The sequence below is a fragment of the Neodiprion fabricii genome, chromosome 4 (assembly GCF_021155785.1).
Source record: "Neodiprion fabricii isolate iyNeoFabr1 chromosome 4, iyNeoFabr1.1, whole genome shotgun sequence".
Lineage (NCBI taxonomy): Eukaryota > Metazoa > Arthropoda > Insecta > Hymenoptera > Diprionidae > Neodiprion > Neodiprion fabricii.
Genome location: NC_060242.1, coordinates 39,499,375 through 39,517,878, shown reverse-complemented (window position 1 = coordinate 39,517,878; position 18,504 = coordinate 39,499,375). Strand labels below are relative to the sequence as shown.

Sequence of the window (18,504 nt, the reverse complement as noted above, 5' to 3'; positions counted from 1 at the left end):
GGAAGTCTTCCGTGAAACTCGTCGCGAAACGCCGGCAGATAGGCAACCGAAGTTACGTTTTATGCTCCTTGATATTCGAAACGTAGCTTTGGTTGCCTATCTGCCGGCGTTTCGCGTCGAATTTGACGGAAAACTTGCAGTTTACAGTATAATATACATTTGTATTAAATTACGTACAGCTATATGATATTAAGGCAGTATACGAGGATAAAATTGCAGTCGCGGAAGGTTATAATATATTGAATATCGTTGGTCTTTTTTGGTTTTCGAGAGAATTTTAGACCTTTGAAAGAAAGAGTTTAACGGTGTAAGAGGGATAAACATGACTGTCGACATGAAATTTTACGTATCCACATACAGGATACAATATGGAAAATTTTATTTAAAGAGGTTTAAATAGTTTTCAAATACGGTACAATTACGATTCCTTGGTTATTGGAATATTAGAAGTCCGTTCATTCATCCGACTGTAATTCTTCAGTCACTACACTGCTGTAGAAAAACTGATTCAATTCTACACCCAGAACTATGAGGTATAACTTGACTGTTACGGCTAGGGCTCAGATTAATATGTAAATGCATATTAATTTTTATTTAAATTATTTTTATTGCTTATTTGGTTTTCTATATAAAGTAAGATGTTTGGAGCCAAAAAATGCATTTTCTATTTTTCATATTCTTTTTGTCTATATTTTAGTTTTTCAAGTCTATACACATACATGTGCGCATATTTTGTAATTTTAAATACACCGAGAGAAATTTTTAGTTCCGGTTACCGTTCAGTCCTTAACTATTTTCATCTTTTACCACAATCGAAAAATATAGTTCTAGGTAGAAAATGAAAATTAGTTTTCTAGCCGTTGCCGGAAGGTCTAGTATCCGTTGCCATTCTTTCTCATTACGATCACTTTTACTATATTTTCTTGCAACTGTTGCGAAAATTTAACGCTTGTGCAAGAATAAATTGACGTTAAAGCCTTGTTTAACTAAAAAAGTAGAGTAAACCTCAGAAACTGAATTTGCGTTGCGATTACCAAAAAAGGATCGACGACAGCGCAAAATGTTTAGGCGTACCTCGTTTTTCGCAGTTCCAACAATATTCAAACAGTTTTCTCAACGATACCAGTTTTACTCAATTTTTCCAGTTCCTATAACAAATGAAATATTTCTCAGTGTAAATTAACAGCAACTGCAACCGATTGGGAAATCAACAAGTTGGACCCTCGGAGTCAGCGACGTCGTCGGCACGGTATTCTTGGGATATATTGATGTAGTTCGCATCGGGGGGAGACGCAGGCGCGTTTCAGGACACCGTTGACAGGGTACGGGCGGGGGTCTTCGAAATGGTCGATATCGAAGCTATAGTGGCGCGAGGCTTTCCCGAGGCCAGTCCGCCAGCCGACGACGTTGTCGTTCGTGTACCCGCGGTAGAATTTTCGTGTCCGTGAAACGTAATCAGGTCCTGACAATCGGCAGGAAGAACTGTCGAGGCTCGATAACGAGAGTTTAGCGAGATAAATATCCGGGGGAAACGGAGATCGTCGATCATCCTGACCAGCAGCAGCCTGCATCGCCGGAAAACCGCCGCTGGGCCTTAGACTAAAATCATCGGGGCCTTCGAGGGTCGTCAACGACGGAACTGTGAGTCGATCACTGAAACGAAAGCTCCCGTTCCATTTCCATCCGCACCATCTCCAACGCCAACGCGGACTCGACTCGTTCGTCGATGGCCTGCTTATTGATTTCCCGACCTTCCTTCGCACGATGCACCCCTTCTCTTTTTCTTCTTCTCCTTCTTCTTCTTCTTTTTCTACGGCTCCGCTTTCGCTTGGCTATTTTTTCAATCCGTGTTTAGACTCCCCGACTCCTAATCGGCGACTAACGCTTTTATTTAGGTCGACGCACCTCCGCCAATCAGCGAGCCTCGATAAGCCTGCAACAGCAACTCGCTTGTGACGTGCCTGCTTCCCACTTCCTTGAAGATAGCACACGATATTACGCTCGTTTATCGCCTCCTGACAGCTGAGCTAATTCGGATTCGTTTCTTATAGCCGTGAGGCGAACTTGAACGTCACTTGTTTCGACGTTATTCGGTCAGGTTCGAAACAAGCGAACGGAGAGCCAAGGAAAACATGGCTGATTGTGGAAAAGTCGAGTTGAGTTCGTCTTCTTATTCATCACCCTTGTCATTCAAGAATAGCCATATTTGATTCGGTTAACTGGCGAGAGGATTTGTGTTCTCGCGATACGGCAACGAATCACGGTCAGTTTATTCCGTTCTTTGCGTTTTTTGTTTTATCGGTCGGTTCGTTTGAATCGATTCTGTGCCAACTTCGTACCAGATGTTTCCAATTACAATCTTTGATGGCGGGCATGTGTAAGGTGCGCTATATATATGGGTATACGTCGTTTGTACGTGGTTCAAGAGCTAAACCCCCCTGATCAATAATTGAGACTGTCAAAAAGTAGTGAAATTTCGGCCATTATTTGGCAGTCGATATAAACGATATCGGATATCGCTTAATACAACGTCCGACGATTGCGTGTCGGGCGATTGTTAACTTTAGTACAGGAATAGACAAAAAAAATTTCACCAAATTTGATATTAGAATTAGAATTTCTAACAATAAGTTTATAATTCATATCGAAATCATTTTCTCTACAACGGAGGGATGGAAAATCTTTAGACAAATTGAATCTGATCCTCGGTTGAAAAACAGTTGAATCAAAACCGTGAATAGATACTGTACGAAGAATACTGCAATATTTTGTTTTTTTTTCAGAAGTGTGAGTAGAATAAATATTTTATTCTCATTTTTCTTTTGCACAGATATTCAAATAAAGAGGTTTAATCACTTTTTGTTTTTCTCGATTCTCTGTCTTATCCGATCTTAACTTTATCCATTTTTTTAAATGTACCTAAATATCCCAAAAACAGTTTCCGCAAACTGTCTAACTTTGTCGAATATCACGTTAGATTTAAAATCACTTTTTTTCAGTACAGGACAACCAGTTAAAATTCATAATACAGTTTCGTTTTTCAAAATTACAAAAATTATATCCATTCCATACGATGAAATAAATGATCTTTTCGCAGATTAGAAATTCGCACTATTTTGCGCTATACTGTACGTAAAATAATTTATACAATGCACTGATCTAAGCGACAGAGATATTTTATGCGAGATAAGGGAAAGACTCGAAAATATCGAATTTCACTGGAAAACGACACAATTTCGATAACAGTTTTTAACGATCTTGAAGAAACTGGGAGTGAGTGTAAATTACTGCACCGTGTATACGGACGATATTGAAGTTGGTAACATTATCGTAACTAAACATTGTGGAAAAAAATCACTATTTTCTTAATTTTACATTGATTTTGAAGTAACTAAGATTTCGGAACATGAAACAACGCTCTTTCGTCAACATGAGTCGTTTCGATAACGTTACTAAGTTCAATATGACGTACAGGAGCCAATCGTGAGTCGAGGTGGAACTAACGTTAAAACATGTTCCGCAGAGCCGATCACTCGAAAGGCGACGTTATCAGCGTTACTTAAAACTGCGAACCGAGTCGTTCTTCGACTTGAAGCCACGTAGACCGAAGTGAGGTTCGCGGTGTGGTTTTGCGTTTTCTCTATCAGCAGCGGAAACCCAGTAAGGCGATATCGTAAATACCGAGGATAGTAATTATACATCGACAGGAAGGAGATCAACAGACGGGGAGAAAGATTTCATCCCGACGTTTAAACCTGCGATTCTGTCACTCATTGACTGACTCGCATCATTCATTCATCTCGCGACGCGTTCTATAATTCGCATTCCGTAACCGTATTTTTGCTATTACATCGCGACAATGTCCGAGAATAAGGACAAGGATAGCGCCGCTAGAGTTCCTGTCAAGGATTCAGTGCTGGAACTTCGTACGCGAATGCAACGGATGATATCAATCGTCGAAATCACTTCCCCGGATTACGCGGTACATGGATTATATCTTTTCATTCCCACTTCGCGAAACGTCGATTGACGGTATTCTCAGCATCTGTTTTACCCGATTTTCGTCTTTTTTTCGTTTATACGTTTCGATGCGATCGGTCAACGCATTATATTTAAGTATCAATTTTCGAATTGGTTTGAAAAATAAGGTTGGATCGTAAAAGAGGCAGTTGTTAATACCGTTTGGATTGTTTTCAGATGGCGGGCCAAGACCCTAAGTGGCAGAAGGATGCGGCGGATCAAAATTTCGACTACATGTTCAAGCTGTTAATAATCGGCAACTCATCCGTCGGTAAAACATCGTTCCTCTTCCGATACGCCGACGACTCGTTCACCTCGGCCTTTGTATCGACGGTGGGGATCGATTTCAAAGTGAAAACCGTCTTCAGGCACGACAAGCGGGTTAAACTGCAGATATGGGTTCGTTCTTTGTTACTGTAAACGATTTATCTCTACTTACCAAAGTGAGAAATTCTATTTTTCAACGCGTATTTAAAGTTGAATGGAATATATTATGCTGTAGTTAGTTTATACCGATCGCGTTAAATGTCATTCATTTTTACTGTACTATGAAAGCCTACGCACGTCCGATATGAAAATGCCGCAGTAAGCGTAATTAAAATACCCATAGAACAGTCAAAATCAGTGACATTTTGATCCGTCGGTAAAGATGGACTGTAGCGTATCCTCTTAACGGATAAAATTGGCAATTAGAATGTCTTGATGAAATGCTGCAGTCAGCTTAATAAAAATACCCCTAGAACAGTCAAAAACAATGACATTTTGATCTGTCGGTAAAGATGGACTATAGCATATCTTTTCAACGGATAAAAATGGCAATTAAAAAGTCTCGATAAAATGCTGCAGTCAGCGTAACAAAAATTCCCCTAGAACGATAAAAAATAGTGACATTTTGACTCGTCGGTAAAGATGGACTATAGCGTATCCTCTTGACGTATAAAAATGGCAATAATAAAGTCGTGATCCTAGTGGAAATGAGAACTGTTTTTTATTCCTGCAGGACACGGCGGGTCAGGAGAGATACAGAACGATTACGACGGCCTACTACAGAGGTGCGATGGGTTTCATACTGATGTACGACATAACAAACGCGGAGTCATTCAATTCCGTCCAAGACTGGGTTACGCAAATAAAGACATATTCGTGGGACAATGCCCAGGTTATTTTGGTCGGGAACAAGTGCGACATGGAAGACGAGAGAGTCATCAGTTTCGAAAGGGGCAAACAATTGGCCGACCAATTAGGCGTACAATTTTTCGAAACATCGGCCAAGGAGAATGTCAACGTCAAGGTAAGGTCATTCGAAATAGATATGGTCAACCTTTGCGTTATCCTGCAATCAGACAAAACTAAAAAAAGTTGACACTAATTACAAAGTCATAAAATGATGTGACGGAAGGTTGGGAAAGTAAATATCTGCAGTCATGAGTCGAGTTAATCGACTGATTTTCACTAATTGGGATGAAAAAGCGATAAGAAAAACTAAATTCAAGCCAAACAGATCCTACAATTAATTGTGAATCAATTTGTCAACCACTTGAAGTGCGAAATCATAAAATGAGTTACAGGTTTGAAACAACACCCTGCAGAAATCGATTGAGTCGAGTCCTTTTCGATAACCTAAAATGAATTAGCCGGTAAAAAAATGCTAATGAAAGCGCAAAAGATTCTCCAATCAAGTCAATTTCTGCAAGTAAGCAAAGCGCGAAACAAAAAATTGACTAGTTAGAAATCTGAAGTGAGGAATATTGCAGAAGTGAACGAAGCTAATTGATTTACTGCTAATTAGAATGAAAAGCGGATTAGGAACAAATAAATTTTACGGAAAAAATTTTCTACAATTGAACGAATTTCCTCAATTAAACAAAATACGAAACGAAAAGAATGATTAGTTACAAGATTGAAAAAATTAGCAGTACCGTAGAGACGAATCGAGTTAATCAATTCACTTTTAATTAGAACGAAGAAACGACGAGAAATAAGTAAAGCCCATCAAAAAAGATCCTGCGATTTAACCAGTTGCATAAATTTTGTCAATTATATTTTCGTAACTAATAACAGATGTGTTTAAAATTTTTAGGCTGTGTTCGAGCGGCTGGTGGACATAATATGCGACAAGATGAGCGAATCGCTTGACAGTGATCCAACCCTGATGGGAAGTGGAGGTGCAGGAACCGGGGCGAAGGGCCAGCGACTTACGGATCAGCCGAGTAACCCCGCTAATGCAAACTGCAACTGCTAAGGCGTCATAATTGCGCCTCATGGAAAATCCCTTTGAGTGCCGACGCTAGTTGGCTAGTCCATAATTTCGTCGTTCCTTGTTTGTCTCTTCTTCCTCTCCCTCTTAATTTCACCCTCTCTCTCTCTCTCTCTCTCTCTCGCATTCCGCCCCTGTACTTCAATTTCCATTCAGTCCAAGCCTTTGTTTTTACGGTTAGCGATACTCGGTTAGACAATACTCTCTTTACATTCTCACCGTTCTTATTCTGGTGTTCAAATTTCCCGCCATGTAGATTTACTCGTTTGGGATTCGCAGAAATATTATACAATTTGAAAATTTCATACAGCAGATTTGAGTAAATGAATTTTTATCGTCAAATCTCGTCGGATTTTGAAATATCAATTCTGGATCGTTTGAAAAATTATCAACCGAGTAAAAAATAATCTTAGATTTAAGTTCACCTTTTGGTCAAAGTTGAACGTTAATTTTAGCCTCATTAAACCCGAGTGTTTTTCACTTCACATAACGTAAGAGTTAATCTACTGATTTTAGGATGAAATTCGTCACGAAGAGACGGGCAATTAATGGAAAACTTGTTTAAAAATATTTCGAAAATTTGAACACCATTTTACGAAAGCCAGTTTATGGTCTCTCTCATCATTAAACATGAATATTATTATCAACTGGAATAGCAGTACGGCGGCTAAAACAGATGACAACTGTTATGAGAGGAAAAATTACACGAGCGAAGGAACCAAAGTATAAACACAATCCTGTTGCACCAGCATCCTATAATATACGATATATCACTAATGTAATGTAATATTGCGCGGTGTACAGCTGAAATCAGCGAATTGTGAATTTATCAATTAGAGTCTCAATTATTAGAAGAATCTTTGTATATACATATACATGTACACATTACAACCGATTGAAAATGAGTGTGTGATGTATATTTAGATACATCAGCTATACATTGTATAATCTATATTATTAACTTATTCTATGACGTGTCAATTAAAGTGAATTTCAATTGCCTGCTACGACGACGACGATAATTTTCGTCATTGTATACACGATTTGTCATTATGTATAGAAACTGAATCATAGGCCTTTTGTAACAGACAGAAATCAAACGCGTTTAGTCAGGGGATTCGGTGTGGAAATGAAATTTGGCAATTTGGCGAAGTACAGATCGGTGATCCAATCCGATGAAGTAAAATCGGTGTCACGAATCAAAGTCTAGGCTTTGAAAAAAATAAAAAAAAAAAAAAAAACAACGATATCAAATTTTCAACCGATACTCGATTTTTACAAGCTATCGAATTAATCGCTGCTATGATTTGTATCCTGAAAAATTTTAATTCTTCTCGAAGTATGCAATACAGATAAAAGGCAAATATTTCGATGAAATGATTCTTGACAAAGTCATCGAGAAAAAAAAAAAAAAAAAAAAAAACCACCAATTTTGTCGATTCAAATTAAAATGTCTTTGAAGTATGTAATATTCGTCATAACAATCTCTTGACGATCAGTTTGACGTCTTACGAAATTTTAACCCTTTTTGTTAAAATTAAAGATTATAATTCCTGTACAACGATTAACTATGAGTATAAAATAATCTGCAAACAAGATATTTTCCAAGTCGAAAAATTCATTCGCATCGCCGATCTTTCACAATGCGGGTTACAGATACGTTGGAAGAATTGTATTTCTCGCAAAAATAGTAACCGCGTTAAATGAAGTCTTTAACTTTTGTCACCTTGTTAAACTCAATTCGTACCGTTCTCTTTGAATATGTTAGTATGATAGTATATAAATTTATACATACGTGATAGAGGTATGTTATATATAGCTCACGTAATCAGCGCTACAGTATTTGCATATACATTGTATATGTATATTATAGATATGTATGCAGTATAATGTCCGTAATGTTATTCCATTGTCTATATTTTTAGAACTTTCCTTATCGTTCCATTGAATTAGTTTCATTTCAATTCCTTTCATTCCCTATTTCTTCACTCCCGTCCCGCCCATTTTAAAACTAGGCGAACTACCCTCTGTAAATAAGATATATTAAATATTATTGACATATGTAATGAAGTGTATAATGTATGCGTTAATAATTTATCCGTGTGAATTAACGAGGGTCCATTTCCGCACGATAGGATGCTGATAGAACCCGCAACGCAGAATATAAAACAATAAATAAATCTGATGATAAATTGAAAAGAAACCGCGTTTCGAATTGCGATTACACATGTATATATATATACATGAGGTTGTTTCAAAAAAAAAAGAATTTTTTTTTTTTCTTATGGTGTCCAAAAATTGATAGTATACCTAAAAACAAAAATTTTGGCAACAATATGAGCTCTTAATATCAATAGTAAGGTTTGACTCTATCCATTTCTTTATTTTCCATTTAAATAACACGGGAAAATTTATTTTTTATTTTTCAATTTTTATTACTTTGGAACGGTTCATCGTAACAACAATCTGAAAAAAGAGATTAGCAGGAAATTTCACGCTCTACAAAAAACGTCTGAAGATCAAAGTTTCTCAGATCAACCGTTTCGAAGATATCAGCGATCAAAAATGACACTAATCAAAAATTTCAAATATTTTCCAATAAAACTACAAAAAAATATCATATGCCATATTTGTATTATTTTTTACGTAAAATTACTTTATTTCTGTTAACCTGAGCCTATAAACTTTTTTTTTTAGCTAATTAATTCAATACTTAACTCACAATAAGCACAAAAATCATTTATATGATATATTTAACCTTTATATTTATGTATTTGTGCTTTTTGTGAGTTAAGTGTTGAATTAATTAGCAAAAAAAAAAGTTTACAGGCTCAAGTTAACAGAATTAAAGTAATTTTACGTAAAAAATAATATAAATATGGCATATGATATTTTTTTGTAGTTTTATTGGAAAATATTTGAAATTTTTGATTAGTGTTATTTTTGATAGCTGATATCTTCGAACGGGTTGATCTGAGGAACTTTGATCTTCAGACGTTTTTTGTAGAGCGTGAAATTTCCTACAAATCTCTTTTTTCAGATTGTTGTTACGATGAACCGTTCCAAAGTAATAAGAATTAAAAAATAAAAAATAAATTTTCCCGTCTTATTTAAATCGAAAATAAAGAAATGGATAGAGGCAAACCTTACTATTGATATTAATAGTTCATATTGGTGCCAAAATTTTTGTTTTTAGGTAAACTATCAATTTTTAGACACCATAAAAAAAATCGTCTTTTTTTGAAACACCCTAATATACACATATATATATATATATACATGCAAACATACTATATATATATATATATATATAATATACTACCTGCAATAGTAAATTTTTTATTTTTCTTGTTGAATTTATTGCTTTAACTCAATAATATATCAAATGCGATGTCTTCATGCGGCCATATAATATATATATATATATATATATATATATATATATTAGAATTGTGCAAAAGGGAAACAAAACGAGAACAAACATGATAATAAGGAAGAAAATTAGAAGAAAGGTAAAAAAAAAAAAAAAAAAAAATAAATAAAAAATTACACAATGAACATAATATAATAACGTAACAGGTAATTTTCCTACATATTTTGTGTGAAACGCCGTTTATCTATGCAATTATTATTACAGTCTGACGTCAAGGGGTATACAGATGTATTATTATAATAATAATAATCTGCAAACATACTATATATATATACAATGACAAAGAGCGGAGAAAAGGTATGGAAACAAAATCAAATAGTCGGCGGACAGATCGAAAAGATACGAATAGCGTGAAGACAAAAAGTAGGAGAAAGAAAATTGAAAAAAAAAAAAAAAAAAAAGTACACATTAGAAAAGCTGGTGGATGGACACTGTATGTATGTATTGTAAAACGTATGTAACTACCGTTACTATTAATTTAATTATTATTGTTATTGTTGTTGTTGTTATTATTATTTTTATCAATAATATCATCACACGCCTAATAATAATGATAATAATAATAATAATAACCTGTTACTGGGACTTACTTCCTAAAAGTTATGCTGATCGTTCGTATTATTACAATAATAATAATAACAATAATAATAATAATAATAATATTAATAAATAAATGTAGTATATATGAATATATAAAGTTAATGTTTTCAGTGCTGTCTACACAATATTATAATAGCAGGCAACATTGTCAAAAAATAAAAGTGTATTATAATAATAATTCAACATACGAATTGTGCCATCATATTTATTATACATATATATATATATTTAGGCGATGTTCGTATAACCGATAATTGAAACAAGTATACCCCATGTCATTTCTCATAGGTCACACGATCACCGGGAAAATCGATTTTCAAACCCCATTATAGCCGTAAACTTGTCGGGAAATGAATTTTTATTGACTAATAAAATCTGGAATGAAACGAACCGAGCTTTCATGCTCGATTACAACCATTCTAGGTTATTCGCAGTGAAGTGTTTCGCATTATATAATATCACTGCAGAGTTCTGTGTTAATTATAACGAGGTATTTCAATTCCCCTCGAAGTTCGTTTCTATGCGTGAACCATAATCGACAATTGATGATGAACAATAAACTAAATTGAATTGTATCGGCCGTAAGACCGACCGACCCTTGACTCACATCAGCCGCGTATTTTCTTCACCCTCGATCAAAGTCAGCTCCCCGTAATCCCTGGATAAGGATAGGTTTTAGAATAATTAAATTTCATCGATCGGAACAGCAATCGTTCTTCCTCGACGATTGATTTGGGAATAGCGGCGGAAGTTGATGGGTCAGTTTTCTTGGGGGGGGATTTCCCTCACCGAGAGGGTGTGAATCGAACCTTTCCTCTTGGGTTTCCGTAATCCGGTAAGTTTTCGAATTCCACATGTGTCGGGTATGCTATCTCTTCTACGTACGGGGTTGAAACTGGGTCACCAGTGATAACAATTCCCCGTCATAAACGAAAGAACGCGACGTTACCCCTAAAGGCCTTGATTCTCGAGTGACGCGTTAACTCGGAATTAAAGCATAAATTACTCACGCCAGACTAGCCCCAACGTTTCCTCATATAAGTAAGGAGACCTCCTGCTGGTTACATAATTGCTGAATAATTTCGATCTAATCAAGTTAAGACACTGGTGTGAAAATACCTTAATCAGGTTCTTTCGTTACTTGATGACGACGATGATCATGTGCTGAGGTGCAATTAACCGTATCAAGATATCTTGGGCGGACTATGAATGGACACGTTTACAGAAAGTACCCTGAAAAACAAAAGTGACCGAATGTTCGTCAAGTTTGCTCCTTATATCCTTGCTTCTAGGTTCATCTTGACTTTGACTTCATTCAACTTGAAAATCTTGATGAAACACTGAATCGAGACAGTCCGATTGTTGGTAAAGAGGTTTGTTTGAAGCGACGGGTGAGAAAATGTTCACGTTGTCAACGTTGAGCAGTTTCTCACCGATTACATGGTTCGTCTTTGTACGAAACATCACGTTATTGGTATCAGAGAAGACATTTCGGATAAACTGTCATGTCGAAGGGCAGTTCTCCAGAGGGTTCTGCTTATCCCCCTGCAGCGACAGCGATGATATCGATATCTTGTAGGCGAACATCGAAATGGCGAATGGGTTGCCTGGTGACTATTATCGCGCTTCATCTGCAGGTGATAAATTTAGGAGTGAGAGCTGTGAAAATGACTAACTACAAAATGAAGGAGGGTCTTTGGTGTCGCGAAAGAACTTGGTGCTTCAAGCTCATTGCAGACTGCAGACTAAAAAGTCGATCGTCCATTTGCTTGGAAGTCAAATGAATCATTTCGGTTCCGTGACGTAGATTTCGAATGACTTCTATCGATTTCTGCCTTTTCATGTAATTTTCGTTACAGAATTCTATTTTTTCACGATTCAAAATGATGTCCGTTGATATCGCAAAGGTTACGTACCTGATTTTCAGTGATTTTCCAGTGATCTCGGGAAATTCGGTGATTTTCCAGCAAGGAAGTTCCAGCAAGTGACTCGAAAGAGTTTGAGGACACCCAGAGAACTCTGAAAAGTCGTTGGAAAACAGTGAAAACCACTAGGTTTACTGAGAGTCAACGAAAGTACAAGATAAGACAGAAGTCAATAGAATGTCATGGGATTGAAACCATTTGGCGTTAACCGTAACGCTGAGGAACGTTTTCCATGATCTGCATCGTTCCTCACGCGATTTCTTCAGAGATACCAAGTGATTGGCGATGAATTCCAATAACATGAGAAATCTCGATGAATTCCCCGTGATACCGAAGAGTATTTCCGCCATTGAAGTTCTTTCGAATATCGTCCTTCGGGAAAAGAACTTGTTCCGATGTCACATCCGGTTTGATGACAAGGACGAGCTTTGGGTCAATTGGATCGAACCGCGTTGCTGAGAAGAGGAGGGAAGACAGGCATGTCTTTGAAGTACGGAGCGAGGGGGTCGAGGTGATCCTTCTGACGGCATTGATCCTTTGGCCGACAATCCTCACGTAGCTTCGAGACAAAGACGATATACCTCGAACATCGAAACTCCCAATATAACATTGACTACAATGAGCACGCAAGTAACGGAGGGCAATCGATAAACAGGTTGTTGGCTCGAATGCGAGCAGACGACGAATGGTCAGGGAAAAATAGCCCGATCGATTCCCAGGCCCAGGTGAGAGAGAACCTGGCCTCACTGCTGCACGACCGTTTACGCATGTAAGGTTTCCTCTAACCCGGCGATGTGGGCGTCGACTCCGCTGCCCGATGGGCTCAAGCTTTTCTGGGAACAAGACGAGCTCGTGGTTCACCAGGAGCTCAGGCAGCAGGGCCGTTTCCAGGGCGACGAGACGCGCCTTTTGTACTCCCGTTAAAAAGGTTCCTCACCATGGGTTCTGTCCACGTTCTCCACTTTTCGAGTTTTATCTGTCAGGCTACTCCGTTACTTGTTAAATGGTGAATGATGGTACATGACTCCTCGACTCATTAACGTGCCAATAATTTCAAGCCGGCAAGGTCAAGTCTAAATTCCTCGACGTTAATATCTGCTCCTGGCAAACTCGCGAATAATGGTACATCAGTCCTGGACTCCTTCGTGCTAATGACTTCGGGCGGGCAAAGTCAAGTCCCGCTCCTCGACCTCACCTGAACTTTACGCGGTGTAGAAATGGTCGATGGCCACTTGATGACCACTGGCTGCCCGGGGTTTCCGCTCTCCTTGAAAAGCATGAAATTTGTTATAACGATGTGGCGAAGCTGTGGCGGCTTCGCTACCGGCCCCAACATATGGTCTGACTATTATTCTCTTTGGTTAACGCAGCTCTCGTAGCATCGACTTCAGGTATCTCAAAAGCAGAGCTTCAGGGAACTAACAATACGTCATAATGACATGGTACGAGCTTACAAAAGTCTAGAGCATCGACACTTCTTTTCCCCGTCTTGGCGAAGCTGCTGGTAGTGATGAAAAGTAGTTTATTCACACAAACAGGACCGAGCTTTGCATCTTCGGTTCTCATCATCTCATTGGTCCGACGAATTGTCCATATGCAAGAATTCATCGCAGTCAGTTTGTGCTGCGAATATGATGAGAGGATCGAGAATCATCGACGTTTGAGCTTTTCTTCCAACGCTACGAATAATCCGTGACTAACTCAAAAGCTTTCAGCTTGTCTGAATAATCGTCAAACCGTTCATTAGTTTTATGATGAGAAGGACGTCCCGCCGCGTTTAGCTCGACTCCATTAACGGAGATCCAGATTAATGCCAGAGAACCTCTTTTCTCGATGTTTTCAACTAACTGTGTCAGGGATCCGAGGGGTCCGAATGTAATTTTTCTCCCAAGAGAACGTCTCGTCGAAACTTTCTCTCGGGCTGTATATTTCACTGCTGAATTATAAATACGGAATGGAATTCCTCTGGAGGAAAAGAACTGGACGTTTTATGAAAATCACCATTTGCAGGTAACGGTTTCTTCTACATGTATTCTCCATCTTTTTGATGCACCTCGCATACACCCTTTCGATGATCTTGTTTCAATTTCGAAAGCACCCTTCGTAAGTACATGACGCTCGAATCGGGAGAGAAAGCTGTGCTTTTATCGGAATCGAAATATTCGATGTATTCCCCGTTGGGTTTTATTGACGTCCGAAGTTCTAGAGAAGTTCCAAGTGTTCGGGGATGGATTTTCCCCCCAACTGCCTTTCCATAAAATCAAGAAGAATCCCGATATTCTTTATTCAGAAGAAAGATGGTTCCTCGATTTGTATCGATCTCACCTCCCTTAAACTTATTGTTTCATACTGCGTTTCGCTTTATCAAACCATGTTCGGAAGAAAATTCCCACCCTCTGTATCTAAATAATTACTATCCATATGCCGGCGTGTAGTTTCCTATAAATATCACAATGGTTTCCTATTTTCTGACTCAGCAATTTATTCCCAGAGTTTTGGCGTGCTAAAATAACACATCTCTATTCCAACTTGGATACAGTGTATCGCACGTACATCGAGACTTGATGTATCGTTGGCCAGCTGGCAGAAGCATTCCGTAAAAGATCGTATCACGAACAATAGAAATAATACCTACAAGACGTCTTTATTTCCTCGTGTTTTTATCCAACCCACAAAACGTTGGTATACCTAAATAGTTGTTGATAGCGTTTCAAGGAATTTTTATTCGACAGACCTCGGCCGAAGCTTCCGAGCTTTTTTTACCCTACCACACAGTTTCTCACGACCTCGTTTTGCTGTGTATCAATTAATACAAGTTATGCAGAGTGCGAGAAAGGGTGATGTAATTATTAGATTACGAAAACTTGGATCATTTGAGAAGCGGGCGTTAAGACTGTCGCTTAATGTATGCAAGCTCACGTCTCTCAGGCTCGTGGTAAGAGGCGGTGCTCCGACGTCGTCGGGGGGAAAAGGGTGAAACGTGATTTGATAAGTTTATCGATGAATCGAGGTTGCGGCATGCTTTTTACTTTTTCTTTCTTTCTTTTTTCTTTTTTGTTTCTTTGTTTTTTTTTTTTTAATACAGAAAAGAAGAAAAACGTCGTCAGCTATTTACAGGTCCCGGAGAAGAAAGACGAGAGAAACGGCGTTGGTGGGAGTATAAAAAGAATATCGGAACGAGAATAATGGCGATAAATAAACCGCGCAATGATACAAGCAGGTAAATAAAAACGGTGACGCGTTTAGGCAGCTTGCGCTGGGGGCTATTTCGTGCGGATTCTCGTTGGTTCTATATTTACGTGGGAATATTATAATTAACCCAAAATGCGCACGTACCGCACGGATAAGTTGAAAACACGAATTATACACACACCTATAATATTATTGCCGCATGCAGCAGCAGCAGCAGCAGCAGCACATGTTACAAAAACGCCTCCCCGCCTATCTTTGAAACCAGCTAAAGCATAAGCTGAAATGCTTTACAATTAGAGTTAGGTACGATCTGAAATGTTTACACTTAGTCTCGAAGCTCTCGGCTGCAGGCTCGTTTAGTTTATTTAACCGACTCCCGGCAAGAAGTCACGTCGAGATTTTAACATCATCCGGCTCTCCGCGCGCATTTGTATGTTCACACCGTTCGCACGGCGAAGACAGGCAACTTGACGAAACCCGGTTCCTTTTCGAAATTAACTTGCCCACGTAGTCGGATTGATCGGTGTATGTTCCGCCTATTTTGCAATTTCGCAATTTCGCAATTTCGCAAGACACGATTTGCGTCTTTCGCTGCGAATTTATCGTGATAAATTGTCTGGTCGTTAGACTGCGTTTAAGTTTACCTGAAAACTTTTTCAAACATACATGTTATATGGGGCGTTCCACGCCAATTCGGTAAACGATTACACCAGCTTTCACATTTCTTTAAACCGTAAAATTTCTTTCTTTTCTCCAAGGATTTTCCCCACGTCAGTGCGATCCCTGAAAAGCTTTTCCAACAAAATTTTCAAATTTTTTTAATCGCTCGTCTTTGTCCAATGATTTTTTAACACCCGTCTCATGAACACTCAAAATGATTTTTATGTAATGAGAAAAAGAAAAAAAACAAACATTTAGTTTCCGAAATGAAATATTTCACGCAAGATTCAGAGGACCTCGTTTTTTTTATTTTCTTTTCTTATTTTTTAATCATTCTTTCTATTTTTCTCATGTTTTTTTTCTATCTTCATACCTGTTCAAAATATGTCACGAAATTTTGAAAAAACTCGTGAGTGTGTTTTAGAACTAGAGAAGCAATTTCAAAAATTAGTAATCAAATCGGAGATGCGGTACGTATTATAATAGATTTTGAACAGGTATGAAAATAGAAAAAACTATTTTTTTTTCTCGTTTCATAAAAATCAAGTTGGGTGTTTTTTGGAACGAAAATTTTTTTCGAAGCTTTTCAAGGGTCGCACTAAGGTAGGAAAAATCCTTGGTGAAATTAAAAAATGTCATGGTAAACCGTTTACTGAGTTGGCGTGGAATGCCCCATATATATTTCTTACCTCGAGTTATGGTAAAATTTCCGCTATCTGCAAATTCCAGCTATCAGTCTAAAGGTTCGAAATACTGTGAACGAAAATCTACTATACACAACTTTCGTGGAGATTTTATCCGCGGGAAATGAGAAAAGTTGCAGCACTTTTGTTCCTAGTCTTGACACCCTACCACGTCTCTTTAAATTTTCACCCTGTTATTGTGGATATTTTATCGCGGTTAATAAACGACCTAATATACAAAATCAATCGCATATTCAAATACTTCTCATATTTTCATACGCAGGTATACGGTCGAGAGAAAAATTTGTTTTACAGGTGTTATGAAATTACATGATAATACCTGTTTGAATTTAGAACTTGAATGCGGGTTACTTTTTTATTATCCACATGTACACATTGCTTACCAAGAAGACAAAGAAAATTACAATCACAGCAGCGAGAGAAATTTCTGATTGTGATTACTGTACACTACAGAGTCTTTGACTATTTTCAATTTTCAACATAACCTAAAAATTTTCTGTTCTGGGTACCAAATAAACGGGAATTTCTTTCGTATACCATTTTTTTGAAACAGTTGTCATAATTTGATGCTGGCGCGACGAGAGATTGATTTTAAGGTCTCATTCGACTGAAGCAATGCAATAAGTTGAACAAATAAATTTTACGTTGCAGTAACCAGAAAATACATTATTGACAGTTACAAGGTGAAAAAATTTTGTCCAGATTTCGTGTAATTTGAAGTCAATATACGGGCACGTGTAAATTGTTCCGCCAGAACGTGAAAAGTTTTCGCCCAAAAAGTACTAAAAAATTTTAACAGTATACATATGACACCAGACTACAAAAACTGTTCAAACCAAAAATGTTCGAATCGATGTAACCATTTTACTGAAATTTTCCATTAACACATAAACGAATGAAACCCTTCCGATTCCGAAAATGAAAAATATGCTATACAATGAGGAATTTGAGTTTGCGGGTAAAAAGAATTGAGTAGTAAAAACCAGAAATTCAAACTCTCGAAGAAATTCTGCAACATCGTGCAAACGGTATAATACAAATATATATACGTAGGTACGTACAAAACCGTTACAAATGGTATTACATACAAGCCTCACAGAATCCAGTTTCACTCCGAGTCAAGTCAATTAGTCTAAAAATAAAGCGAAAAAGAAAGAAAAAAATGAGGAAATAGAAAAAAATTTCGCAAGACAAGTTCAAGTTCTCCAACCCTCCCGCCTTCCCCGCGTCTATCTTAAACATCGTACCTACCTATAGAGGTCCGCCAGGTGTATGTACATACCTGCACTAAAGGCACGCTACATAGGTACAGTAGGTGTCTGCGCATCGAGTAACGCGGCGCGCGAAAGCTCGCGTACGATGCGCGCGCAGTCAATTCTCGTTCGGCAGCATGGTGGGGGAAAAGCGCCGGAGCAACAAGCGTACGTACGCGTAAATTTGCGGTCCGCGCGTCCCCGCGACGTACGTACGTCTCTATCCGCGCACACATACCTGCGATACCTCACTAAAAGCTCCCGAAAAGCTCTGGGAGGTCCGCGAGGGCGCGTGCGACGTTTTCACGTTCACCCTTGGCGCGTGTGCCCTGCGTCGGACGTTTGTATACGTATACATGTACGTTATGTATAACTGATATATACATGAATGTATATACATACACACACACAGGCATATATATATATATATGTATATATATGGGATGAAACCGAAGAGCGA

At 38.0% G+C, this 18,504-nt stretch overlaps 1 protein-coding gene across 4 annotated transcripts; it reads left to right on the top strand.

Moving 5' to 3' along the window:
- Nucleotides 1–1,358: 1,358 nt before the first annotated feature.
- On the top strand, nt 1,359–7,676 carry LOC124180420 (ras-related protein Rab-3). 4 transcript variants are annotated; one of them, XM_046565901.1, is made up of 5 exons: nt 1,359–1,641; nt 1,896–2,155; nt 4,198–4,419; nt 5,021–5,311; nt 6,101–7,676. In XM_046565901.1, the coding sequence occupies exons 3-5, from the start codon at nt 4,198–4,200 to the stop codon at nt 6,260–6,262; spliced, it is 675 nt and encodes a 224-aa protein (XP_046421857.1). In that variant the 5' UTR covers nt 1,359–1,641; nt 1,896–2,155; the 3' UTR covers nt 6,263–7,676. The 4 variants fall into 4 exon arrangements, with proteins under 4 accessions (XP_046421857.1, XP_046421856.1, XP_046421858.1 ...); XM_046565900.1 differs by lacking the exon at nt 1,896–2,155 and having other exon boundaries at nt 1,360–1,641; XM_046565902.1 differs by lacking the exons at nt 1,359–1,641; nt 1,896–2,155 and adding an exon at nt 3,643–3,660.
- Nucleotides 7,677–18,504: the final 10,828 nt, after the last annotated feature.